Genomic DNA, 27,990 nt, shown 5'->3' with positions numbered 1-27,990 from the left:
ATGTCACGCAGTCGGCAGCTTAGCCCTCTCCACTTGGACATACCCCTGTGTTTGCCAGACTACATCTACATGGAAGTGTGTGTTAATCCACTCACAGTTTTTTTGTGTTTTGTTTTTTGTTTTTTTAAGACGGAGTATTGCTCTGTTGCCAGGCTGGAGTCCAGTGGCACAATCTTGGCTCACTGCAACCTCTGCCTCCCGGGTTCATGCCATTCTCCTGGCTCAGCCTCCTGAGTAGCTAGGACTCCAGGCACACACCACCACGCCTGGCTAATTTTTTGTATTTTTAGTAGAGATGGGGTTTCCCCATGTTAGCCAGGATGGTCTCATTCTCCTGACCTCGTGATCCACCTGCCTCGGCCTCCCGAAGTGCTGGGTTTACAGGCATGAGCCACTCAATAGTTTTTTTTTTTTTTTTTTTTTTTTTTTTTTGAGACGGAGTCTCGCTCTGTCGCCCGGACTGGAGTGCAGTGGCCAGATCTCAGCTCACTGCAGGCTCCGCCTCCCAGGTTCACGCCATTCTCCTGCCTCAGCCTCCGGAGTAGCTGGGACTACAGGCGCCCACCACCTTGCCCGGCTATTTTTTTGTATTTTTTAGTAGAGACGGGGTTTCACCATGTTAGCCAGGATGGTCTCGATCTCCTGACCTCATGATCCACCCGTCTCGGCCTCCCAAAGTACTGGGATTACAGGCTTGAGCCACCGCGCTCGGCCTCAATAGTTTTTAAATTGAGCACCTACTCTATCCAGGGCACTCTTCTAGGCACTAGGACTAAAATGGAGAGCAATACCGAGTTTTTATTTTGTTTCTTTTCTTTTCTTTCTTTCTTTTTTTTTTTTTAGACAATCTTACTCTGTCCTTCAGGCTGGAGTGCAGTGGCACGATCTCGGATCGCTGCAACCTCTGGCTCCCAGGTTCAAGCGATTCTCCTGCCTCAGCCTCCCAAGTAGCTGAAATTACAGATGCCCACCACCACGCCCAGCTAATTTTTGTATTTTTAGTAGAGACCAGGTTTCACCATGTGGGCCAGGCTGGTCTCAAACCCCTGACCTCAAGTGATCTGCCCGCCTCAGCCTCCCAAAGTGCTGAGATTACAGGCATGGGCCACTATGTCTGGTCTATTTTATTTCTTGTATGGTACTTGCCTTCTTATGGGATGCTTTCTACAAAGAAAATAAAGTAGGTGGCTGGGTACAGTGGCTCACACCTGTAATCCCAGCACTTCGGGAGGCCGAGGTGGGAGAATCTCTTGAGCCCAGGAGTTTGAGACCAGCCTGGGCAACATAGGGAGATCCTCGTTTCTAAAAAACATAAAAAAAAAAAAATGTAGTTGGGCTTGGTGGCACATGCCTGTAGCCCTAACTACATGGGAGGCTGAGGTTGGAGGATCACTTGTGGCTGAGAGTTGGAGGCTGCAGTGAGCTATCATTGCACTCCAGCCGGGGCCACAGAGTGAGACCCAGTCTCTATTAAAAAATAAATGAATAAAACAAAACAGGAGGATGGGCCCCCCTCACCTACCACAGTCACATCTTACCTCCATTGTTCAGGGACACTGTGTGAAAGGGACACTCTCTGTGGCAGTGACATTTGAGCTGAGACCCCTCTCCCTCTTGGCTCTTCCTTGCTTCCTTTTGCTTTTTCTCCTGTGAACTCTTCCCTTTGCTTTAGTCTTTCCCCTGGAGATCCTCCCTGAGCTCTGGTCTGTGGCTTCTCTTTTTTTTTTTTGAGACGTAGTCTCGCTTTGTCACCCAGGCTGGAGTGCCGTGGCATGATCTCGGCTCACTGCAACCTCCCGCCTCCCAGGTTCAAGCAATTCTCCTGCCTCAGCCTCCCGAGTAGCTGGGATTACAGGCGCATGCCACCACGCCTGGCTAATTTTTGGTGTTTTTAGTAGAGACGGAGTTTCACCACGTTGGTCAGGCTGTTCTTGAACTGCTGACTTTGTGATTCACCCATCTTGGTGCTGACCTCGTGATTCACCCGTCTCAGCCGCCCAAAGTGCTGGGATTACAGGTGTGAGCCACCACACCTGGCCAGCTTCTCTGTTTCTCAGCCTGTGCCTCCCGAGGAGCCAGTTGCTGTCTTGTGACTGCCTGCTTCCGGCATCCGTCTCTCCTACCGAGCTGGAGCTCTGGGGACCACATCCTATTCACTGCTCTGTCCCCAGCTCCTAGCAGTGTCTGTTTCTCAGCAGGCGCTGCACCAATGCTTTGTTGAACAGACAAATCAATGATGAGTGACATGCTGTGTCTGGTGTGTGCCTCTGCAAAGGGGTGTGTATGTGTGCATGTGCACGCATGTGTGTGTGGTTTTGGGTTTATTGTTGTATATTTGGATATCCTAGAAAGCCCTTTTACAAGGATATCCGTGCATGGTGCTGGGGGCATAGAGACTGTCATGGGCTTGACTGTTCCCTACAGAGGGAGGGGTCAGCGGGTGTGTGCTCCCGCCCTCCGCAGGGGCAGTGCCTTCAGTCTGAGCTCTGCTTCCCTGCAGTGGAGCCACATGTTCCTCCTGATTGAGGACCAAGGTGCCCAGGGCTATGAACTGTTCTTCAAGACAAGAGAATTGAAGAAGAAGTGGATGGAGCAGTTTGAGATGGCCATGTGAGTCCCCGTCTTCCTTCCTCTTTCTGTCCTCAGAGGGGCAGGGGCTGGAAAAGAGGAATGTGCTCTAGTCCCTACTCTGTCCTGACATGCCATGGGACCACTCTGAACCTCAGTCTCTTCATTTGGGAAATAAGAGGGACAGGCCCAAGGTTGTCTTTATCCTTGGAATGCCAGGGTTGTGTGCAAGCTTCAGCTACCAGCCCAGACTCTTCTCTCCTCCTCCTCTTTCCCGTTCCCCTCTCTTCTTCCTTCTCCTCCTCCTGGTTTCCTTCCTACCCCTCCTCCTCCACCTCCTCCTCCTCCTCCTCTTTCTCCTTCTCCTCCTTTCCTCCTCCTCTTTCCTCCTCCTGCTCTTCCTCTTGTTCTTCCTCCTCCTCTCCTTCCTCCCCTTCCTCCTCCTTTCCTTCCTTCTCTTCCTCTTCCTCCTATTCCTCCTCCACCCCTTCTTCCTCCTCCTCCCTTTCCTCCCTTTCTTCCTCTTCCTTCTCCTCCTCTTCCTCCTCCTCCTTCTTCTTCCTCTCTTCCTCATCTTCCACTTCTGTCTTCTCCTCCTCCTTTTTACATGAGGCAAAATTCCCACAACAAAAATCTAACAATTTCAAACTGCATGATTGCATGGCACTTTGTACACGAACAGTGTTGTGCAACCATCACCTCTATCCAGTTTCAAAACCTTTTCATCAGCCCAAAGGAGACCTCATACCCATTAAACATTCACTCCCAACTCCCCGCTCTCGCAGCCCCTGGAAACTCCTAACCTGCTTTCTCTTTCTCCCGATGTGCATAGCAGCATGATTCAGTGTGGCCAAAGGGTGGAAATGACCCAAACACCAATCAGTGAATGAGTGGACGCACAAAATATGGTCTGTTCATACCATGGAATAGTATACAGCCATAAAAAGGAATAAAATGCTGATCCTCTTTGTTTTTTTTTTAAATTTTCCTCTGCCAGCTCCAACATCTACCCGGAGAATGCCACCGCCAACGGGCATGACTTCCAGATGTTCTCCTTTGAGGAGACCACGTCCTGCAAGGCTTGTCAGATGCTGCTTAGGTGGGAATCTAGGAGGAAGGTCCTGCATCCTGGGCTTGGTCATCAGTTCCTTGCTAGAGAAGCTGCCCCAGTAATTGGTTCCCTAAACTGGGAGATGGGGGGGTTCCTACTTTGATCTTCTGCTTCTCCGTCACTCTCCTGATCTAAAGAGAACCCAAGGGGGCCCTTTATGTTCTTGGCAGAATATTTGGCCATGTCTGTAAAGGTCACTCACTCTTCTTTATGTGTCCCCTGCATCTCAGAGGTACCTTCTATCAGGGCTATCGCTGCCATCGGTGCCGGGCACCTGCACACAAGGAGTGTCTGGGGAGGGTCCCTCCATGTGGCCGACATGGGCAAGGTACGAGTGGGAGGGAGGCTGGGAGGCGAGCTTGGTTCTCGGTGGGTTATTTCCCGTTCTCATCATTACCTTTACTCTCCCATAGATTTCCCAGGAACTATGAAGAAGGTAAGACTTTCCCACGCTCCTTCCTATGCACTGCAAATAATGGGCAAGAGTGCGGGGAGGACCCAGGGCATCCCGGAACTGGGGGTGATCCTTTGTGGGGTGAGGACAGTGATGGGGGCCTACAAGCCCCCAGGCTGGGCATAGGTAGACAGGCTTTCTTTGTCTCTCCTTCCAGGACAAACTGCATCGCAGGGCTCAGGACAAAAAGAGGAATGAGCTGGGTGAGTTGGCAGGGGATGCTGTGTGGGGACAGGAGGAGAATTTATCTCCATTCATGTTGGCCCAGGGACAGATCTCCATAATCATATTAACAGCCACATTGGGCTGGGTGCAATGGCTCACACCTGTAATCCCAGCAATTTGGGAGGCCAAGGCGGGAGGATCGCTTGAAGTCAGGTGCACGCCACCACGCCTAATTTTTAAATTTTTTAAATAGAGATGAGGTCTTGCTATGTTGCCCAGTCATACTGTATAAATTAACTCATACAATATGTGCTTATTTTAGTTAATTAATTAATTTATTTTTGGAGATGGAATCTTGCCCCATTGCCCAGGCTGGAGTGCAGTGGTGCGATCTTGGCTCACTACAACCTCCACCCCCAAAGTTCAAATGATTCTCCTGCCTCAGCCTCCTGAGCAGCTGGGACTGCAGGCACATGCCACCATGCTTGGCTAATTTTTATATTTTTAGTAGAGATGGTGTTTCGCCATGTTGGGCAGGCTGGTCTCGAACCCTTAACCTCAGGTGATCTGCCTGCTTGGCCTCCCAGAGTGCTGGGATTACAGGCATGAGCCACCATGCCTAACCTTAATTTAAAAAAAAACTTAAGGCCGGGCGCGGTGGCTCAAGCCTGTAATCCCAGGAGGCTGAGACAGGCGGATCACGAGGTCAGGAGGTCGAGACCATCCTGGCGGACACGGTGAAACCCCGTCTCTACTAAAAAAATACAAAAAACTAGACGGGCGAGGTGGCGGGTGCCTGTAGTCCCAGCTACTCAGGAGGCTGAGGCAGGAGAATGGCGTAAACCCGGGAGGCGGAGCTTGCAGTGAGCTGAGATCCGGCCACTGCACTCCAGCCTGGGCGACAGAGCAAGACTCTGTCTCAAAAAAAAAAAAACTTAAAAAAAAAAAAAAACATATCTCCTTCTGTTGTATTGAGGACATTTGAGTTGTTTCTAGTTTTTTACTACTGCAAATAAAGCTGATACATATATGTCATATATCGTATATGTATGTATATAATACATGTTTTTTAAAAAAAATTTTTAGAAGCAGGGTCTTGTTCTGTATCCCAGGCTGGAGAGCAGTGGCAGGAGTGTTCCACTTATATGCCATCTATATGAAGTATAAATATATAACATAAGTCAGGTGTGGTGGCTCATGTCTGTAATCCCCGCACTCAAACTCCAAGGCCAGGAGTTTGAGACCAGCCTGGGCAACATAACGAGACCCTGTGTCTACAAAATTTTTTTTTAAATTAGTGGGGTTCCTGCTTGAGCCCAGGAGTTCAAGGTTGCGGTGAGCCATGATCACACCACTGCACTCCAGCCTGGGCAACAAGCAAGATCCTGTTTCAAGGAAATAAAAAAATAAATATATGAAATCTATGAATGGGTATGTTTTCTTCTTATTGTTACTTATTATGTAATTAGCAATAGTCAGTCAGCTTTATTAGCAACAGTCAAAATTAGAAACAGCCCAAGTGTCCTTTATACAAAAGCATATATATACATATATATGCACACACATACATGTATTTTCTTGACAGAGGAAATACATACTTTAAGGTATGTAAAAATCAATAAATCTTAAGTATATGGGTTAATACATTTTTATCCATGCAACCAACAATCAAATAAAAGTATAGAACATTTCCATCCCTCCAGAACCACACTGTCCAATATAAATTAATTAAAATGAAATCATCTTAAAATTTTTTTTACTTTTTTTTTTTGTTTTTTTGAGACGGAGTCTGGCTCTGTCGCCCAGGCTGGAGTGCGGTGGCCGGATCTCAGCTCACTGCAAGCTCCGCCTCCCAGGTTCACGCTATTCTCCTGCCTCCGCCTCCCAAGTAGCTGGGACTACAGGCGCCCGCCTCGTCGCCCGGCTAGTTTTTTGTATTCTTTAGTAGAGACGGGGTTTCACCGTATTAGCCAGGATGGTCTCTCGATCTCCTGACCTTGTGATCCGCCCGTCTCGGCCTCCCAAAGTGCTGGGATTACAGGCTTGAGCCACCGCGCCCGGCCAAATTTTTTTTACTTACATTAGCCTTGAAGCTCTCAATAACTGCCTGTGGCTAGTTGCTACCATATTGGACATATCCATCACCACAGAAAGTTTTATCAGAAAGCACTGCTACTCACCTATCTCCCATAGGGAACTACTGTCTGACCTCTATCACCATAGATTAATTTTGCCTGCTCTTGAGTTTTCTATAAATAAAATCATATAGTGCATGCTTATTTCATCTGGTTTCTTTTATCTGACATAATGATGGTGAGATGCATCGATGTGGTTGCCTGTAGCAACAGCTTTTTCTTTTTTATTGCTGTATAGTATTCCATTATGTGATGGTATCACAATTTGTTTTTTGTTTGTTTGTTTGTTTGTTTGTTTTGAGACGGAGTCTCGCTCTGTCGCCCGGGGCTGGAGTGCAGTGGCCGGATCTCAGCTCACTGCAAGCTCCGCCTCCCGGGTTCACGCCATTCTCCTGGCTCAGCCTCCCGAGTAGTTGGGACTACAGGCGCCCGCCACCTCGCCTGGCTAGTTTTTTGTATTTTTTAGTAGAGACGGGGTTTCACCGTGTTAGCCAGGATGGCCTCGATCTCCTGACCTCGTGATCCGCCCGTCTTGGCCTCCCAAAGTGCTGGGATTACAGGCTTGAGCCACCGCGCCTGGTCCACAATTTGTTTACTGATTGATCAACCTATTGAGGACATTTGGTTGGTTGCCAGTTTTTGGATAATCTGAATAAAGCTGCAATTTTTGAAGGACTTTTGTTTGTTTGTTTTTTGTTTGTTTGTTTTTTTGAGACGGAGTCTCACTCCATTGCCCAGGCTGGAGTGCAGTGGCATGATCTCAGCTCACTGCAACCTCTGCCTCCTGAGTTCAAGCGATTCTCATGCCCCCTGCCTCCCAAGTAGCTGGGATTACAGGAGCCTGCCACCATGCCTGGCTAATTTCTGTAGTTTTAGTAGAGACGGGGTTTTACCACATTGGCCAGTCTGGTCTTGAACTCCTGACCTCAGGTGATCCGTCCACCTCGGCCTCTCAAAGTGATGGGATTACAGGCGTGAGCCACCTCACCTGGCCAGGACACATGTTTTTATTTCTCTTGGATTGCTGGGTTACAGAGTAGATACAATGTTTAGCTTCGGTAGATATTGTTTAATAGTTTTCCAAAGAGTATCCCCACTAGCAATGAGTGAGAGTTCCAGTTGCTCCACGTTCTTGTCAACACTTGATATTGCCAGTCTAAAAAGAAAAACTTTAGCCATTCTGGTGGTGGCAAGATTCAGCATTGAAAGTTGATTGCCAATCACCCTGTGCTCCTGTACCCTGTCCTCCAGGTCTGCCCAAGATGGAGGTGTTCCAGGAATACTATGGGCTTCCTCCACCCCCTGGAGCCATTGGACCCTTTCTACGACTCAACCCTGGAGACATTGTGGAGCTCACAAAGGCTGAGGCTGAACAGAACTGGTGGGAGGTACAGGCTGGGGCCAGAGGAGTGATGAGGTGGGACCCAAGTGTAGGGTTATGGATTCACGTGGTCTCAGGGAGTTGGGTCATAGTCCCAGTGTGCTCTGGAGGTGATGCCTGAGGAGTCGGGGAGGTACACTGAGATTTCTGGGCATGGCTTTTCTGAGATGGCCATCTTCCCAGGAAGTTAATACTGGTTGTCTCCTCTCTGGGCTCTCCAGGCCATCCTGAGATAGATGGACACGCAGAGTGACCATTGAGCAGAGAGATGGACACACACACACACACACACACACACACGAGGGATGGGGCAGGATCCATGTGGAGGGTTATGGGTTTAGGTGGTGGGTGGAGTTATGGATCCTATAACCTCTCTGTTCCTGTTTTTGTCTCCTGGGTGTTTAGGGCAGGAACACATCTACTAATGAAATTGGCTGGTTTCCTTGTAACAGGGTGAAACCCTACATCCGTGTGAGTGCCTCAAGTCTGAATGGAACAAGGGCGAGGGGTTCAGGGTGGGTCCTGGAGGATGGGCAGAATCGAAAAGACGCCCCTGGAGTTGGGAAGGGGCTGCCCATCATGGCAGGTCTTTCTCCAACTGGAGGCTTTGCCCACCCCACCAACTGAGTCCAGAGAGGGGCCACCCTGGAAACAATGATGGATCTTTTTCTCCTTGATCATTTTTGTATCAAGGTCCTTTCCTTCCTACACAGGTATGGTAGGGAGGAAGGAGCAGGGACCTAGAAAGTGGGCCTGCCCGTGGCTTCCTTCTGAGACACTGAATTGAGTTCTGTGAGAGTGCTGTGGCCTCCATTACCTGCGTCCTTGCCCTGCTCCTGGTGGATACACCTGTCCACCCCAGCCTCTGCTGTTCTTCTAGTGTTCTCTTCTCGATGGACCCCTCACTCTTCACGATGACTTCAAAGCTCTCCCTCTCTCCCCAACCTCAGATGTCCCCTAGCTCATTCATAGCAAATGACCCCCACTGTCCACTTCACAGCCTACAGAGGGAAATTCTCTCCAGTGTTGCTTTAACTTTAACTTTATATTATTTCAGACTTCTAGCAAAGCTATGAGAATAATGCAAAGAGCCCCCATTAGCCTTTACCCAGTTGCGTTGGTTCTGCTAATGTTTTGTTCCATTTGCTCTGTCATTTCCTCTCTCTACCCACACATAGTATTTATTTTTCCTGGAAGAGTTAAAAGTTAATTTGCAGATGACGTTCCCCTTTACCCCTAAATACTTCTTAAGAGCAAGAACCTTCTTGTACATAACCAGAGCAAGATTTTAAAAGACACAAAATTCAACATTGACATTATACTATTATTGAATTCATGGTCTGTATTTAAATGTTGCCAATTTCCCCAAAACTTTTATCAAAAATTTTTTTGTTCCTGTGGTTTCTCCACTGTCAAGTTGCAATGTGAGTTTCCAACTCCATCATTCTTTCCACATTTATTAGCTGGTGTTCTGCTGCAAGGAAGAGCTGTCCTTTCTGTCCCCATCTGTCTATCTATCTATCTATCTATCTATCCATGTACCTACCTACCCATCAGTCCATCCATTCATCAATCAATTCTTCCATCCATCCATTCATCCATCCATCCATCCATCCATCAATCCATCCATCATCCATCATCTATCCGCTTATCAATACATTCATGATCTATTCATCCACCTATCATTTATCTATGTATCATCTATGTATTATCTATCATCTATCTATTCACTGATCATCTCTCTACCTATTTTTCACCTACCTATCTAACCATCTATTATCTGTCTATTACCTATTTATTATCATTTCTCTCTCATCTATTCATTTATCACTTATCTATCACCTGTCTGTTTATCATCTGTCATCTATCCATGTACCTATTACCTATCTATCCATCATCCATCTATTCTATCTATCTCTTAATTTTTTGTTTTAGAGAGAGGGTCTCGTTCTGTCACCCAGGCTGGAGTGATTTTAACTCACTGCAGCCTTGACCTCCTGGGCTCGAGCAATTCTCCCACCTCACCCTCCTGAGTGGCTGGGACCCCAGATGCATGCCATTATGCTCAGCTTTATTTATTTATTTATTTATTTATTTATGATGGAGTTGCACTCTTGTTGCCCAGGCTGGAGTGCAGTGGGGTGATCTTGGCTCATTGCAACCTCTGCCTTCTGGTTTCAAGCGATTCTCCTGCCTCAGCCTCCCAACTAGCTGGAATTACAGGTGCCTGCTACCACGCCTGGATAATTTTTGTATTTTTAGTAGAGATGGAGTTTCACCATGTTGGCCAGGCTGGTTTCGAGCTCCTGACCTTGTGAACCGCCAGTCTCGGCCTCCCAAAGTGTTGGGATTACAGGCGTGAGCCGCCGTGCCCAGTCACAGCCATTTTTTTGTGTGTGATTCTTTTGCAGAGATGGGGTCTCACTATGTTGCACAAGCTGGTCTTGAACTCCTGGGCTCAAGCAGTCATCTCATAGAACATCCTTCCCTTTTTTCTTTTAAAAAATTAAAGTGAAATTTGCAAAACATAAAACTGACCATTACAGTGTAGCTGAGATTACAGGCGTGCACCACCACGCTTGGCTAATTTTTTGTACTTTCAGTAGAGACTGGGTTTCACCGTGTTAGCCAGGGTGGTCTCGATCTCCTGACCTCGTGATCCACCCGCCTTGGCCTCCCAAAGTGCTGGGATTACAGCCGTGAGCCACCGCGCCCGGTGTTTTTTTTTTTTTTTTTTTTTGGCGATAGGGTGTGATTCTGTTACCCAGGCTGGTGCAGTGGTGGTGCAATTATATATAACTCACAGCAGCCTGGATCGCCTAAGCTTAAGTGATCCTCCCACTTCAGCCTCCTGAGTAGCTGGGACTATAGGCATGCGCCACCATGCCTGGCTAATTTTTGTACTTTTTTTTATTTTTATTTTTGAGACGGAGTTTCACTCTTGTTGCCCAGGCTGGAGTGGAATGGTGCGATCTCGACGGGGTTTCACCATGTTGGCCAGGCTGGTCTCTAACTCCTGACCTCAGGGAATCTGCCCGCCTTGGCCTCCCAAAGTGCTGGGAGAACAAATGTGATCCACCATGTCCGGCCTAATTTTAGTGTTTTTTTTGTAGGGACGGGGTTTCGTCTTGTTGCCTAGGCTGGTCTACAACTTCTGGGCTCAAACGACCCACCCTCCTTGGCTTCCCAAGGTGCTGGGATTACAGGCATGAGCCACCGTGCCCAGGCAATTTTCTTAATTGTTAAGAATTTTTTTTTTTTTTACTCCTTTCTTTTTTTTTATTTTTATTTTTATTATACTTTAAGTTCTGTTTATCCGTTTTCCCATCAGTGAACAATCGGCTGCTTCAACTTTTGCGTTATTGTGAATAAAGCTGCTACGAACATGGGTGTGCAAATATCGTTTCAAATCCTTGCTTTCAGTTCCTTTGGGTATATACTCGGAAATGGGACTTTTCTGTGGTAGTTCTAGTTTTTAATGTTTTAAGGAACCACCATTATTTTTATTTTTATTTATTTATTTATTTCGATAGGGAGTTTTGCTCTGTCCCCAGGCTGGAGTGCTGGAGTGCAATGGAACGATCTCGGTTCACTGCAAACTCCACCTCCCGGGTTCAAGCGATTCTTCTGCCTCAGCCTCCTAACCTCATGATCCACTTGTTTTAGCCTCCCAAAGTGCTGGGACTACAGGCGTGAACCACCACCCCCAGCACATACTGTTTTTCATAGTGCACCATTTGACATTCCCACCAACGGTGCACAAGGGTTCTGATTTCTCCAAATCTTTGCCCACATTTGCTACTTTCTGTTTTGTTTGTTGATTTGTTTTTGCCTTATAGTAGCTGTCCTAATGGTTTTAAGGTAGTGAAAGTGAGCACTTTCAGCCGGGCGTGCTGGTTCATGCCTCTAATCCCTGTATTTTGGGAGGCGGAGGCGGGCGGATCACCTGAGGTCGGGAGTTCGAGACCAGCCTGACCAACATGGAAGAAACCCCATCTCTACGAAAAATACAAAATTAACCGGGTGTGGTGACACATGCCTGTAATCCCAGCTACTCGGGAGGCTGACGCAGGAGAATCGTTTGAACCTGGTAGGCAGAGGTTGTGGTGAGCCGAGATCATGCCATTGCACTACAGCCTGGGCAAGAAGAGCAAAATCCATCTCTAAATAATAAATAAATAAATAAATAAATAAATAAATAAATAAATAAATAAGACAGTGAGCACTTTCACCCATATTCAGATGAGGATTGGCAAACTTTTTCTGTAAAGAGCCGAGTAGTAGTGTAAACATGCTCACCCTCCAGGGTCCCATACAGTTTTGCAACTCTTCAGCTCCGCCCCTATAGTGCAAAAGTAGCTCTAGATAATCTGTAAATGATGTGTGGCCATGGCTATTTTCCTATAAAGCATAATTCATGGGCACTGACAGACGAATTTCATATAATTTTCACAATCCCCAAAATATTATTTTGGCTAGTCATGGTGGCTCATGCTTACAATCCCAGCCCTTTGGGAGGCCAAAGCAGGAGGATTGCTTGAGGCCAGGAGTTTGAGACCAGCCTGGGAAACAAAGGGAGACCCTCCCCCTCATCTCGAGGATATTAAAAAAATTAAAAATCAGTGGGTGTGGTGGTGCATGCCTGTAGTTCCAGCTGCATTGGAGGCTGAGATGGGAGGATCGCGTGAACCTGGAAGGTCGAGGCTGCAGTGAGCTATGATTGTACCACTGCACTCCAACCTGGACAACATAGTGAGACTCTGTCCCTAAAAATATATATAAAAAAATTTCTTTTGATTTTTGCCAACCATCTAAAAATGTAAAAACCATCCTTGACTTGAAGGTTATGATAAACTGCTGGGAAGAGAACCCCTGCCTTATACGACACTGGGACAGTCTCTCCTCCGATATTCTGGGACTTTATCCCCAAAGAGTACCACAGTGCCTGGCACATAATAGACACTCACTAAACGCAAGTGGAATGAATGAATGAAGGAAGGAAGGAATGAATGAATGAATGAAATGCCCTGCCCTCTGCTGTCACGCTGGGGTCTTTACACTAAGTCGGGGTCTCTCTCTGTGTTCTTAGGGCCCTCCTCAGGACCTGTCTGTTCATCTCTGGTGAGTAGAAACATTTCTTATTTTGTTTCAATGAGAGGTTTCTGGGTTGGGGTTCCAGGCTGGGTATGGGAGGAACCTCTGATCCAATTAGTTATGTATGCATTCTGTGTTCCCTGAGCACTGACTTCTGAATCTAGCTCTGGGCTGGGGGCTGCTGGGGATGGGAAGGACAAAGGAGGGCCCCTGACCTTGGGAGATGATAGTCTTGTTGGAAAGAAAATAGTTACGATGATGATGACGATAATGGTGATGTGACGATGGTGATAATGATGATATGGTGATGGTAACGATCATGATGATGACGATGATGATGGTGGTGATGGTAGTGATGATGATGATGATGGTGATGGTGATGATGATGATGATGACAATGATGATGATGATGATGGTGGTGATGGTAACAATGATGATGATGACAATGATGATGACAGTGATGATGATGACGATGGTGATGATGGTGATAATGATGGCAGTGGTGATGGTAATGATGATGATGCTGACAATGATGATGACGATGACAATGATGATGATGATGATGATGGTGGTGATGGTCATGACAGTCCCAGTTGTTTTTGTAGGATTTTTTGTCTTGCTTGTTTGTTTGTTTTGCACCTACAGCATGTCAAGCATATAGGGGTGGAGGTTTACAGTGTGGCTTTTGGGGCCTGTGACCTGGATTCAAATTCTGACCCCAACCTTACCTAGCTGTGTGACCTTGGGCTGGTAACTTAACCTCTCTCTGTTTCAGCATTCCTCTCTGGAAAATAGCTTAATCACAGTATCTACTTCATAGTGTTGTTAGGAGGTGTAAATGAGTCTATCAAGTGCTTAGTTCTGATCCTGACACATAATGAGGACTTTATACAGCATTAGTTGTTGTTATTACTACATTTAATCTGTTCTAAGATGCATGTTTTTTTTTTTTCCTTCACATTGGAACATCTCTGTCATTGAAATGGCTCTTGCGATCCACAGTATCCATCTTTGGCTGAATTTTATAGGCAGGAAATGTTCTTTCGTGATGGCACATAAAAGAATGGTGCATTGAACAATTGCTGGCACCTCAGCTCTTTAATGAGCTTCTTTAATTTTCACAAAAGCCCTTTGAAAAATAGATTTCATTCTTTCTCCCTGTCCCCTACTTTTTTCTTTTCTTCTTCTTTTTTTTTTTTTCAAAGGAGGCTGAGGGGAAGTGACTTACTTAACTTCACATGGTGAGGAGGTGATGGAGATGGGATTTGAACCCAAAGCCTCAGTGCCTCAGTTTACCATCTCTTGCTAGTAATAAAACACAGCATGATTATGCTCCCATCTTCTTGTCGCCCAGGCTGGAGTGCAGTGGTGTGATCTCGGCTCACTGCAACCTCCACCTCCCAGATTCAAGCGATTCTCCTGCCTCAGCCTCCCGAGTAGCTGGGATTACAGGCACCTGCCACCACACCCAGCTAATGTTTTATATTTTTAGTAAAGACAGGGTTTCACCATGTTGGCCAGGCTGGTCTTGAACTCATGACCTCATGTGATCCACTCGCCTTGGCCTCCCAAAGTTCTGGGATTACAGGTGTGAGCCGCCACGACTGCCTGACGCTCCCACCTTCTAAGTGCCTACCACATAGTAGCAGGTGCACTATTGCCATTTATAAAAAACGTGCATCTATGGCATCTCCCTCTTTTCAGAAGAGGAAATTGAGGCCCAGAGAGGCAAAACCAGTTGTCGAGGTCTTAGAACGCTCAAGGGTCAGGGTCAGGATTTGAACCATGGTCTCTTGTGTTAGCGCTCCTTCTGCCCTTCCACGCCAAGATGTGGTCAGTGGGGTGGGGACCAGGGTGAGACCAGGGAGGCTCTCTTGTGGGTGCAAGATTTAAGGGGATGCTGAAAATCTCAGTGATTAAGGTCCATCATGTTTTAATGCAACATTAAAAAAATCAAAAACAAGGCAAAAAAAATTTGAGATGAACAAATATCAAAATTGTAACTAAAGACAGGGCCCAATAGAGCCGGGACTAAGAGGAGGTGGGTGAGGTGAGTCGGGCAGTCAGTTCTGTCTTTATTCAAAAATTTGACGTTTGTTCATCATGATTTCTTTGCATTCATTAAAAAAAAATGTTAAACACCAACTTGAACCAGATTTGCATTCATTTTTTAAAATTGAGGTGAAATTCGGCTGGACGTGGTGGCTCATGCCTATAATCCCAGCCCTTTCGGAGGCCGAGGAAGGTGGATCACTTGAGATCAGGAGTTCAAGACCAGCCTGGCAACATGGTGAAACCCTGTCTCTGCTAAAAATACAAAAATTAACTGGGCATGGTGACGCACGTCTGTAGTCCCAGCTACTCGGGAGGCTGAGGCAGGGGAATCGCTTGAACCTGGGAGGTGGAGCTTCCAGTGAGCCGAGATTGCACCATTGCACTCCAGCCTGGGTGACAGAGTGAGACTCTGTCTCAAAAAATAATAATAATAAATTAAATTTTAAAAAATGAGGTGAAATTCATGCAATATAAAATTAACCTTGTAATGGTTACTGGCATTTCTATTTCTATTCATATTTACATTTATATTACATATTAACATTTACATGATGTTAGATATTATACGCAATTACATATGATTTATAATTAATACTTACTCTTTACATTGTATATTTATGCTTATAACCTATTATATATTATGCCACATATCATAATATATATTTATATTATGCTATGTATTATCACAAATTAATGCTTTTTATTTATATTGCACATTTGTTTATATTATATTATACAGTATACAATATATTATAATATAGATTTATATATTACCTATTTACATTTATATACAATTACACATAATATATAACTAACATTTATTCTTTATATTGTATATTTACATTTATATCTTATATCACATATTATACCATATATCATAACGTATTTATATTACAGATTTACCTTTATATTATGCTATATATTCTACATATTAACATTTATGATTTATATTGCACATTTATGTTTATATATCATATGCGTTATATAATACACTATACTGTAGCTTTATATATTACATATTTATGTTTACATTATGTTAGGTGACATAAAATTATATATTATGCATAATTAATATGTATTATTTATATAATGTACATTTACATCATATTGTACATTATATATTTAATATACATTTACATCAACATGACATATTTACACTTATATAAACTTATATACTATGTATAATTATATATTACACATAGTTAATATTCCTTATTGTATGTTACATTTCTATCATGTTGCACATTATACACTATAATATACATTACATTAACATGAGATATTTATGCTTATATGAAATTATGTATTATGGGCTGGGCGTGGTGGCTCACGCCTGTAATCCCAGCACTTTGGGAGGCTGAGGCGGGTGGATCACTTGAGGTCAAGAGTTCAAGACCAACTTGGCCTACATGGTGAAACCCTGCCTCTACTAAAAGTACAAAAAATTAGCTGGATGTGGTGGTGTGCACCTGTAATCCCAGCTACTTGGGAGGCTGAGGCAGGAGAATCGCTTGAACCCAGGAGGCAGAGATTGCAGTGAGCCAAGACCATGCCACTGCACTCCAGCCTGGTCGACAGAGCAAGGCTCTGTCTAAAAAAAAAAATTATATATTATGTATTACATATAATTAACATGTATTATTTATGTTGTCCATTTACATTTATAGTATATGTTATACCATATATTTTACATTTACATAGACTATATATGTGTAGTCTATGTAATATAAATATTACATGTATATTTATATTATATTCGTATTATATATTATAGAGTTATAGATAACTATCTATAATTATTATATATAGCTATCTACAATATAAATAGTTATATATTATTATATAATGATTATATGTTATATATTACATATAACTATTATTTATATTGAATATTTACGTTCACATTATAAATATATTCACATTACATTTACATTCAGTGGCTTTTTTTTGGTTTTTGTTTTGGAGACAGAGTTTCTCTCTGTTGCCTGGGCTGGAGTGCAGTGGTGTGATCTCAGCTCACTGCAACCTCCGCCTTCCGAGTTCAAGTGATTCTCCTGCCTCAGCCTCCTGAATAGCTGGGATTACAGGTGCCCGCCATCAAGCCCAGCTAACTTTTGTTTAGTAGAGACAGGGTTTCATCATGTTGCCCAGGCTGGTCTCGAACTCCTGACCTTGTGATTCGCCCACCTCGGCCTCCCAAAGTGCTGGGATTACAGGCGTGAGCCACCGCGCCCGGCCACTGGCATTTAGTATATTTGCAATGCTGCGCCGCCATCACCGCCATTTGGCTCCAAAACATTCTCATCACCCCCAGAGAAACCCCATCCCGGGCAGTTGCTCCTGCCTCCCGCAGCCCCCGGGAACCAAGAGTCTCCTTCCTGTCTCTGCGGACTGGCCTGTCCTGGACATTTCCTACAAGTGGAATCCCACAGGGTGTGGCCGTTCGTTCCTGCCTTCCCTCACTGAGTGCGAGGTTTTGAAGGCTCATCTCTATTGTAGGCCATGTCAGTGCTGCTTCCCTTTTGATGGCTGATTTTTTATTCATTGTGATTTCTAAGAATATTGTATTAGAATACTGAGTGTTTTACTTATTGTCGTTTACCTTGATGACTGGGTTTTTTGGCTCTCACTTATATTTTGCACCTGAGGCTCGTGACTCATTCTCCTTCCCCTACTTCTGTCCGGGTGACCACGGAGATGGGCACACAGTGAGCCTTCAGGAAATGCCCGGCGAAGCCATCGCCAAATTCCAGAGACCCAGCCAGACCCAAAGGGCTGAGCCATTCCCCCGAGTCCGTGTGTCAGACCTTGGTGGTGACCTACAGAAGTGGAAGCCCACTCCCATGCTTGGGCTCCGGCCCCTGCCTCCACGGGACCTACCTTGGTGCTGAACGGCTATTAGATCCAGGCTGTCACCAACTTAAAAAAATCAAAGAGATTCAGGGGGAAAAGCAGCCTCCATATGGCAATAGGGGGACCCAGGCACGGGGGCCGTGCCACCTCTGTCTTTGGTGTCTCTTTGCAGGTACGCAGGCCCCATGGAACGGGCAGGGGCAGAAAGCATCCTCGCCAACCGCTCGGACGGGACTTTCTTGGTGCGGCAGAGGGTGAAGGATGCAGCAGAATTTGCCATCAGCATTAAGTAACTCCTCTCTCCCTGACCCATACCCTTTTGGGGCCTGGGCCCTGTGGGCCGGGGAAAAAGGATATCCAGGTTTTACTTTATAGAAGTGTACAGTAATAACGTCCACCTTTTACTGAACCCCTGCGGGGTCCCGAGTGCCTTTCGCCTTTCTTATTTCTTTTCATTGACAACCACAAGAAAGAGATATGATTTCTATAGAGGCTCAAAAAGGCTTTTAAAAATTAATTAATTAATTAGAGTCAGTCTCCCTCTGTCGCCCTGACCTTTATTTTTTCTCTTTTTTTTTCTTTTTCTTTTCTTTTCTTTTTTTTTTTTTGAGACAGAGTCCCTCTGTCTCCCAGGCTGGAGTGCAGTGGCATGATCTCAGCTTACTGCAACCTCTGCCTCCCGGGTTCAAGCGATTATCCTGCCTCAGACTCCCGAGTAGCTGGGATTACAGGCGCCTGCCACCATGCCCAGCTAATTTTTGTAGTTTTAGTAAAGATGGGGTTTCTCCATGTTGGTCAGCCTGGTCTCAAACTCCTGACCTCAAGTGATCCACCTGCCTTGGCCTCCCAATGTGCTGGGATTACAGGCATGAGCCATCGTGCCTGGCCTGAAGGCTTTTATTTTTAACCAATTTTCATATATATATCTTTTTTTTTTAATTTCCAGGAATTTCTAATTTTTAAAAATTTTATTTATTTATTTATTTATTTATTTATTTTATTTATTTATGACAGAGTCTCTCTCTATTGCCCAGGCTAGAGTGCAGTGGTGAGATCTCAGCTCACTGCAACCTCTACCTCCCAGGTTCAAGCGATTCTTCTGCCTCAGCCTCTTGAGTAGCTGGGATTACAGGTGCATGTCACCATGCCCGGCTAATTTTTTTGTATTTTTAGTAGAGACAGTGGGGTGGTGGGGGCGGGGCAGTTTCACCATGTTGGCCAGGTTGGTCTCAAACTCCTGACCTCAGGTGATCCACCGGCTTCGGATTCCCAAAGTGCTGGGATTATAGGCATGAGCCACCGTGCCTGGCCAATATTGTTCCCATCTTTATGTCCATGTGTACCCAATGTTTAATCCCTGCTTATAAGTGAGAACATGGGCTATTTGGTTTTCTGTTTCTGTGTTAATTGGCTTAGGATAATAACACCCAGTGCATCCACGCTGCTGCAGTACACATGATCTTATTCTTTTTTGTGGCTGTATAGTATTCCATAGTGTATATGTACCACATTTTCTTATCCAGTCCACTGTTGATGGGCACCTGGGTTGACTCCAGGTCGTTGCTATCGTGAGTGGTGCTGTGACGAACGTACGAGGGCGTGTGTCTTTTTGGCAACACAATTACTTTCTCCTTTGGGTAGATACCCAGTCCTGGGGTTGCTGAATCAAATGGTGGTTCTGTTTTTAGTTCTTTGAGAAACCTCCAAACTGCTTTCCACAGTGGCTGAACCAATTTACATTCCAACCCACAGTGCAGAAGAATTCCCTTCTCTCACATGTTGCTGAGTTTGTAATTTCGTTTTTATTTTTGGCTTCTGTGAATTTCCCTTACTTTTTTTTTTTAGAGCTCAGCATTTTTTTTTTCTCAACATTCCTAGGGTTTTTGTAATAGGAAGAGGTTTTTCTTGTTGTTGTTGTTGTTTATTTGTTTGTTTTTCATCTAGTTTGCCAGATGAGCAGGAGTGGAGGTCTCCTCCAAGGCCCCTTTTAGTCTATGTCCACCATATTGACAGAAATGGGTCTCTCTTCCCTCTTCCTTTATATCCTGTGGTCGTCTATATTGGTGGACGGGGAGGCCTCTTCCTATCTATTCTAGAACACTGCTTTCTTTACAAGGTCCTACTGACTTCTCAACAAACCTGTGAGTCAGGGAAGATGATTCCTCTTCTACGAGAGGAAGACATGAAGGCTTAGAGTAGCAAAGGGCCCAGGGAATGGGTTCTGTTGGGACAGCTTCAGGGTTTGGGTTCCGGTCCCTGGACTCAGGGTCCGGTGACCATCTGGTTCCAGATATAACGTCGAGGTCAAGCACATTAAAATCATGACAGCAGAGGGACTGTACCGGATCACAGAGAAAAAGGCTTTCCGGGGGCTTACGGTAAGGGCCAATGTCCGCTCAACCCCAGCTTTCCAGAACCTAGGAGGACCCTCCCTGCACCTGCGCCTTGGGACCCCCTTTTCCTACATTCAGGGTGACCCCCCTCCAGTGGCACTACAGTGCAAGTGACCTTAAACTTATATTCTTAATGATGAACAATGGGAGTAATAATGACTAACAGCAGTTGAGTATTGACAGAGCATTTAAGTGTAAGATATATTAATTTGTAAATTTTATTTATACATATATACATATATTATGTATATATGTATGTGTGTATATATGTATATATCATATATGTATGTGTGTATTTACATTTTACTTACATATATACTACATATGTATGTATAGGTATGTATACATATGTAGTATATATGTGTATATGTGTGTCTGTTTATTTATATAGATAGAGACAGAGTCTTGCTCTGTTGCCCAGGCTGGAGTGCAGTGGTGCAATCATAGTACACTGCAGCCTCAAATTCCTGGGCTAAATAATCCTCTCGCCTCAGCCTCCTGAGTAGCTGGGACTATAGGCATGCACCATCATGCCTGGCTAATTAAAAAAAATTTTTTTTTGTAGAGATGGGGACTTGCTTTGTTGCTCAGGCTGGCCTTGAACTCCTGGGCTCAAATAATCCTTCTGTCTTGGCCTCCCAAAGTGTTGGGATTACAGGTGTGAGTTACTGCATTCAGCCCTCAAATATGTTATAGATAGGAACCTAATTAATCCCCTCAACCTTCTTTCTGAGTTCCCATTTCACAGATGGGTAAAACTGAGGTTTACTGCTCATCTAGCTTCACTGAATGGCAGACTCATAGCTTGTCTTTGCCTAATCTGTTGCATAATTGTTTCGGCAATAATTCAAATGCCTTTTGAATGTTCTTACTTCTGTTTGGTGCCTTGTAATTTTCAGCCATATTTTAGACATTTTAGGCCTAGTGGTCTAAGGCATATGGTTTTTACCCATGGTCTGTGAGCCCTTGAGAAGCTGAGTCCTCTGAAAGAAAGTCCAGAATTGTGCATGCATCTATATTTTTTGTCTTAGATTTCACTCGATTCTCAAATGGATCCTTGACTCCCCCAAAGTTTAATTTATTCAACAAATCTCTTTTTTTCTCCATACTTTTTATTCTGAAACACATTCCCCCAATTTTTAACTTCTGAAAAATTTCAGACAAGTTGTTGGAATAGGGTAATGAGTATCTATGAACCTTTCATATAGGTTTACTTTAAAAAAAAATATAAGAGACAGGGTCTTGCTCTGTGGCCCAGGCTAGAATGCAGTGTTGTGATCATAGCTCACTGTAGCTTCAAACCCCTGGGCTCAGGCAATCCTCCTTCCTCAGCCTCCTGAATAGCTGGGAATACAGGCATGCACTATCATGCCTGGCTAATTTTTAAATATTTTGTAGAGATGGGATCTTGCTTTGTTGCCCAGGCTGGTCTTGAACTCTTGGCTTCAAGTGATCCTCCCACGTTGGCTTCCCAAGGTGCTGAGATTACAGGCATGAGCCACTGCATCTGGTCCAATGATGATTGTTAATTGTAAATTAAGGCACGTGGCACCCATAGAAGGTTTCGAATTTGGCGAGCTAATTATCTGGCAAGTTTATCACGAAGTGAATTAATCCACTATTAGAAGAACTTGTTTTAGGGAATGTGGTACCTTCCCCATAAATGGTCCTGGCTGCTCAGGAAGGTGATGAACTCCCCATCATGGGAGGCATTCAAGGGGTCACTTGCCCAAGAGGCCAGAGGCAGGGCCTGCTTCATATGAGGAGTTGCATACGGCTCTTCCTAGCTCTGCCCCCTTATGGGCTGGCCTGCTGGGATAGCATCTGCCATGTTGTCTGCCTTCTAGGAGCTGGTGGAGTTTTACCAGCAGAACTCCCTAAAGGATTGCTTCAAGTCTCTGGACACCACCTTGCAGTTCCCCTTCAAGGAGCCTGAGAAGAGGACCATCAGCAAGCCAGCAGGTAGGAGGTCTCAGAATGGGGGCTTACAGCCCCCGCCCCTTCCCATTGTGGAGGGAAAGTTTGGGGATGACACTGACACCCCTGCCAATGGGTTTGCAGAGGTTGTATCTGTGCAGTAGCAGGAACCTCTTTCCACTCCTGTCTATCCCTTCATATATATATATACACATGCATATATATACACACACACATACATATATATACACACACACATACATACATATACATATATATATATATATATATATTTTTTTTTTTTTTTTGAGACAGTCTCACGTCTCACTCTGTTGCCTAGGCTGGAGTGCAGTGGTGCAATCTTAGCTCACTGCAACCTTTGCCTCCCACCTCCCGGGTTCAAGGGATTCTCATGCCTCAGCCTCAAAATAAAAAAACAAAAATAAAAATTCAAAAACAGTTTTATTTTCCGGCAGGACACGGTGGCTCACGCCTGTAACTCCAGCACTTCGGGAGGCCAAGGCGGGTGGATCACTTGAGGTCAGGAGTTCAAGACCAGCCTGGCCAACATGGTGAAGCCCCATCTCTACTAAAAACATAAAAATCAGCTGGGCATGGTGGCACAGGCCTGTAATCCCAGCTATTCAGGAGGCTGAGGCAGGAGAATCGCTTGAACCCGGGAGGCATAGGTTGCAGTGAGCTGAGATCGTGCCATTGCACTCCAGTCTGGGCAACAGAGCGAGACTCTATCTCAAAAAAAAAAAAAAAAAAAGGCTTATTTTCTAAATTTGAATGGGAAGATGATGCTGGGAGTACAGTTGTATCCCCTTACAGCAGAGGGCATCTAATACTCTGCAACTAAGAGCACTGATAACTCCTTTATCCTGGAGTTGCCATCTCAAGAGCTTGTGACCCCCGACAGTGAGTGCGTATCTGCCCCAGACCCTTTTCTCAGTTCTGTTCTCTCTCCACAGTGGGAAGCACAAAGTATTTTGGCACAGCCAAAGCCCGCTATGACTTCTGCGCCCGGGACCGATCAGAGCTGTCGCTCAAGGAGGGTGACATCATCAAGATCCTTAACAAGAAGGGACAGCAAGGCTGGTGGCGAGGGGAGATCTATGGCCGGGTGAGGCAGACAGGGCTGGGTGACAGGGGGAAGGCATGGGGGTTGACCTGGTGGTGGAGGGGACTGGAATTGGGGACTGGAGAATATGAGGAGTGGCTCCCGTGGAGGTCTCTCCTGGTTGGAGGGAAGGAAGGGACACAGGGATGTCATTTATGCATTTATGCAACCTACCTGCATGTATTGAGCACCTGCTGTGTACAGACATGGTGCTGGGTGCCAAGGAGACAGAAACAAGCATGGTACAAGGACTGCCCTCATGAAACTTATAATCGAATGTGGAGGACAGACTTACAACCAAGCAGTCATGACGCTGAGTGGTCAAGATTAACAAGGGTGCTGGTCACGGTGGCTTATGCCTGTAATCCTAGTGCTTTGGGAGGCTGAGGTGGGAGGATCTCTTGAGGCCACAAATTCAAGACCAGTCTGGCTAAAATAGTGAGATCCCACCTCTCCATAAATAAAAATAAAAACATCAGTTGGGTGTGGTAGTGTGTGCTTGTAGTCCCAGGTACTCGGGAGGCTGAGGTAGGTGGATTGCTTGAGTCCAGGAGTTGAAGGCTGCAGTGAGCTATGATTGTGGCACTGCACTCTAGCCTGGGCAACAGAACAAGATCCTGTCTTTAAAAAAAAAATAGAAGAAAGAGGCCAGGCTCAGTGGCTCACGCCTGTAATCCCAGCACTTTGGGAGGCCGAGGTGGGTGGATCATGAGGTCAGGAGATTAAGACCATCCTGGTTAACATGGTGAAACCCTGTCTCTACTAAAAATACAAAAAACATTAACTGGGCGTGGTAACGAGTGCCTGTAATCCCAGCTACTTGGGAGGCTGAGGCAGGAGAAAGGCATGAACCTAGGAGGCGGAGCTTGCAGTGAATGAAGATCATGCCACTGCACTCCAGTCTGGGTGACAGAGCGAGATTGTATCTCAAAAAAAAAAAAAAAGAAAAGAAAAGACAGAAAGAAAGAATAAAAGAGACTGGTGGAAAATCGCAGGGCCACGTGGGAGCACTGAGGGAGCCCCTGATCCACCCTAGGAGCAGATCAGAATGACTTCTGAAAGTCCAAACTGATTAATAAGGGATAAATAAAGTCATCCAAGTGAAAACGTTGTAGATGTGTTGGGGCAAAGTGTTCCAGACAGAAGGACCAGCGTGTGCAAAGGCCCTGGGGTGAGAGGGTGGTTGGCATGTTTGGAAAACGTCGAGGCAGGAGGCAGGGATCCGTGTCTGTCTTGCTCACTGCAACATCACACCAGTGCTTGGGACAGTGAGTGCCTGGCACATAGTAGGTGCCTAATCAGTACTGAATATGCAAAGAGGTAGAGCTGGGACTAAACCACTGCTCACTTGCCTGCTTGAATTCCGACTCTAAGGAGTGGAATAGACCTCAAGGCTCTTCAAGCCCACTTGTTTCTGCCAAGTTCTTATTTTTGTTCCATGAAGGCAGAGCACTTTCTTTATTTCATCCACTGATGACTTCTCAGTCTCTAGAATTCCGCCTTGATTATGATGATTTCTTAGAAATATTTGTGTGATGATGACAAGGACAGTGGTTAAAGCTTACATTCTACTGGGGAAAACATACAAGAAAAAATGATCTGGATAATTGCATAGATGAGGAGTTTTGTTAAAACATTGGAGAGTCAGTTTAATGAGCAGTGGAGGACAATTAGGGTTTGAGAGAGGCTTTTGGAGCATTGAGGAAGGATTGGGATGTAAAGGATTCATTCATCCGTCCATCCATCTATCCATCCATCCATCCATCCACAAATCATCCATTCATCTGTGCATCCATCCATCTCAGCCTATGCATCTATCCATTCATCCACCCACCCTTCCATTCACCTATCTGTCTCTATTCATCCATCCACCTACCCACTCATTAAAACATTAATCTATCCATTAATCCACCATCCATCCAATATCTGTTCATCCATTTCTGTCTGTGCATCCATCCATCTATCTATGCATGCAGCCATCTGTTAATCTATCTCTATATTTATCCATCCATCTACCTACCCACCAGGCCATTAATTCATCCATCCATCCATCCAACCACCATCCACCAAAGCATGTATCCACCCACCCATTCATCTATCCATCCATCCATCCTCCATCCATCCATTACCTATCCATTATCTATCTATCTATCTATTTTCTTTCTTTCTTTCTTTCTTTCTTTCTTTCTTTCTTTCTTTCTTTCTTTCTACCTATCCACCTACCCATCAATCCAATAATCCATCCATTCATCTATCCATCCATCCAACAAATATTCATCAAGTAGCTACTGTGTGCCAGGAACTGTTCTAGGCTCTTGGGATTCAGTGACAATTAATAAAGACAAAAATCCCTGCTGGCCAGGCGTGGTGGCTCATGCTTGTAATCCGAGCACTTTGGGAGGTCAAGGTGGGTTGATCACTTGAGGAGAGGAGTTTGAGACTCGCCTGGCCAACATGGTGAAACCCTGTCTTAACTAAAGATACAAAAAAATTAGCTGGACATGGTGACATGCACCTGTAATCCCAGCTACTCGTTAAGCTGAGGCAGGAGAATTCCTTGAACCCAGGAGGCGGAGGTTGTGGTGAGCTGAGATCGTGCCACTGCACTCTAGCCTGGGCAACAAAGTGAGATTCTGTCTCAAAAAAAAAAAAAAAAAAAAAAAAAATTATCCCTTGCAAAGCTCACATTGTAGTTGCAGGGAGGGGAACAGACATAAAGCTTGTAAATAATCAAATGAAACATAATGAATCCGATGGTGATAGGTGCTATAGAGAAAGATAAAGCACAAAACGGGATCCAGGCGCGGTGGCTCACGCCTGTAATCCTAGCGTTTTGGGAGGCTGAGGTGGGCAGATCACCAGAGGTCCGAGGTTTGAAACCAGCCTGGCCAACATGGTGAAACCCCGTCTCTACTAAAAATACAAAACAATTAGCCGGGTGTAGTGGCAGGCGCCTGTAATCCCAGCTAATCGGGAGGCTGAGGCAGGAGAATCACTGGAACCCAGGAGGTGGAGGTTGCAGTGAGCTGAGATTGCGCCATTGCACTCCAGCCTGGGGGACAGAGCAAGACTCTGTCTCAAAAAAAAAAAAAAAAGAAAAGAAAAGAAAAGAAAAAGGAAAGGGGCTAAGGAGTGAGTCCTGGGGCGGGTGGAGCTTGCAATTTTGAATAGGGTGGGTAGGAAGGCCTTGCTGATAAAGTGACATTTAGGGAGGGACTTTTAGGAGGTAATGGGTGTGTGTGTGTGTGTGTGTGTGTGTGTATGTGTGTGTCTGTGTGTGTGTGTCTGTGTGTATGTGTGTGTGTGTCTGTGTGTATGTGGTCAGCCTTGGGTATGTTGGGCGATGTGTTTTCTGGGGTAGAAGGAATAGCAGGTGCAAAGGCCCTGAGGTGGGAGGGAGCCTGCCTGGTGTGTGGAAGGGCAGTAGGAGGATGTGCGAAGGCTGCTCTGATGAACTCCTCATCTGTTTCCAGGTTGGCTGGTTCCCTGCCAACTACGTGGAGGAAGATTATTCTGAATACTGCTGAGCCCTGGTGCATTGGCAGAGAGACGAGAAACTCCAGGCTCTGAGCCCGGCGTGGTCAGGCAGTGGGGCCAGGGGCTGTGACAGCTCCCGGCGGGTGGAGACTTTGGGATGGACTGGAGGAGACCAGCGTCCAGCTGGCGGTGCTCCCGCGATGTGCCCTGTCACGGTTAATTTATAACACCCCGATTTCCTCTTGGGTCCCCTCAAGCAGATGGGCTCAAGGGGGTTACATTTAATAAAAGGATGAAGATGGATGGAAGGCCTGGTGTCGTTCAGAAGGACCTGCCAGGAGAGAGATGGGGAAAGAGTGTGCCACACCGACAAAGCCCCTCACCAATCACAGACAAAGCCCCTCACCAATCCACAGACAAAGCCCCTCACCAATCACAAAGCCCTCACCAATCACAAAGCCCCTCACCAATCCACAGACAAAGCCCCTCACCAATCACAGACAAAGCCCCTCACCAATCACAAAGCCCCTCACCAATCACAGACAAAGCCCCTTACCAATCATAAAGCCCCTCACCAATCACAGACAAAGCCCCTCACCAATCACAGACAAAGCCCCTCACCAATCACAAAGCCCCTCACCAATCACAGACAAAGCCCCTCACCAATCACAGACAAAGCCCCTCACCAATCACAAGCCCCTCACCAATCACAGACAAAGCCCATCACCAATCACAAAGCCCCTCACCAATCACAAAGCCCCTCACCAATCACAGACAAAGCCCTCACCAATCACAAAGCCCCTCACCAATCCACAGACAAAGCCCCTCACCAATCACAGACAAAGCCCCTCACCAATCACAAAGCCCCTCACCAATCACAGACAAAGCCCCCACCAATCACAAAGCCCCTCACCAATCACACAAGACAAAGCCCCTCACCAATCACAGACAAAGCCCCTCACCAATCACAGACAAAGCCCTCACCAATCACAAAGCCCCTCATCAATCACAAAGCCCTCACCAATCCACAGACAAAGCCCCTCACCAATCACAAGCCCCTCACCAATCACAGACAAAGCCCCTCACCAATCACAAAGCCCCTCACCAATCACAGACAAAGCCCTCACCAATCACAAAGCCCTCACCATCCACAAAGCCCCTCACCAATCCACAGACAAAGCCCCTCACCAATCACAGACAAAGTCCCTCACCAATCACAGACAAAGCCCCTCACCAATCACAGACAAGGCCCTCACCAAGCACA

General features: G+C 45.6%; 1 protein-coding gene across 1 annotated transcript in view; it reads left to right on the top strand.

Annotated features, from left to right (window-relative positions):
- Positions 1-27,030, top strand: part of VAV1 (vav guanine nucleotide exchange factor 1) — an 81,970-nt gene extending 54,940 nt beyond the window's left edge. Inside the window, exons 15-27 of the mRNA XM_033200263.1 lie at positions 2,501-2,610; positions 3,566-3,667; positions 3,910-4,007; positions 4,093-4,115; positions 4,291-4,336; positions 7,685-7,821; positions 8,220-8,285; positions 12,904-12,935; positions 17,989-18,105; positions 20,107-20,194; positions 22,057-22,171; positions 23,101-23,252; positions 26,723-27,030. Of these exons, the coding sequence (XP_033056154.1) occupies positions 2,501-2,610; positions 3,566-3,667; positions 3,910-4,007; positions 4,093-4,115; positions 4,291-4,336; positions 7,685-7,821; positions 8,220-8,285; positions 12,904-12,935; positions 17,989-18,105; positions 20,107-20,194; positions 22,057-22,171; positions 23,101-23,252; positions 26,723-26,776 (1,140 nt within the window). The 3' untranslated portion in view covers positions 26,777-27,030. The remainder of the gene's footprint in view (positions 1-2,500; positions 2,611-3,565; positions 3,668-3,909; positions 4,008-4,092; positions 4,116-4,290; positions 4,337-7,684; positions 7,822-8,219; positions 8,286-12,903; positions 12,936-17,988; positions 18,106-20,106; positions 20,195-22,056; positions 22,172-23,100; positions 23,253-26,722) is intronic.
- The last annotated feature ends 960 nt before the right edge of the window (positions 27,031-27,990 follow it).

Source organism: Trachypithecus francoisi, unplaced genomic scaffold (genome assembly GCF_009764315.1).
Source record: "Trachypithecus francoisi isolate TF-2019V2 unplaced genomic scaffold, Tfra_2.0 Lachesis_group5, whole genome shotgun sequence".
NCBI lineage: Eukaryota > Metazoa > Chordata > Mammalia > Primates > Cercopithecidae > Trachypithecus > Trachypithecus francoisi.
Note: the sequence above shows the minus strand (reverse complement) of the source record. Positions and strands in the feature narration are given on the sequence as shown.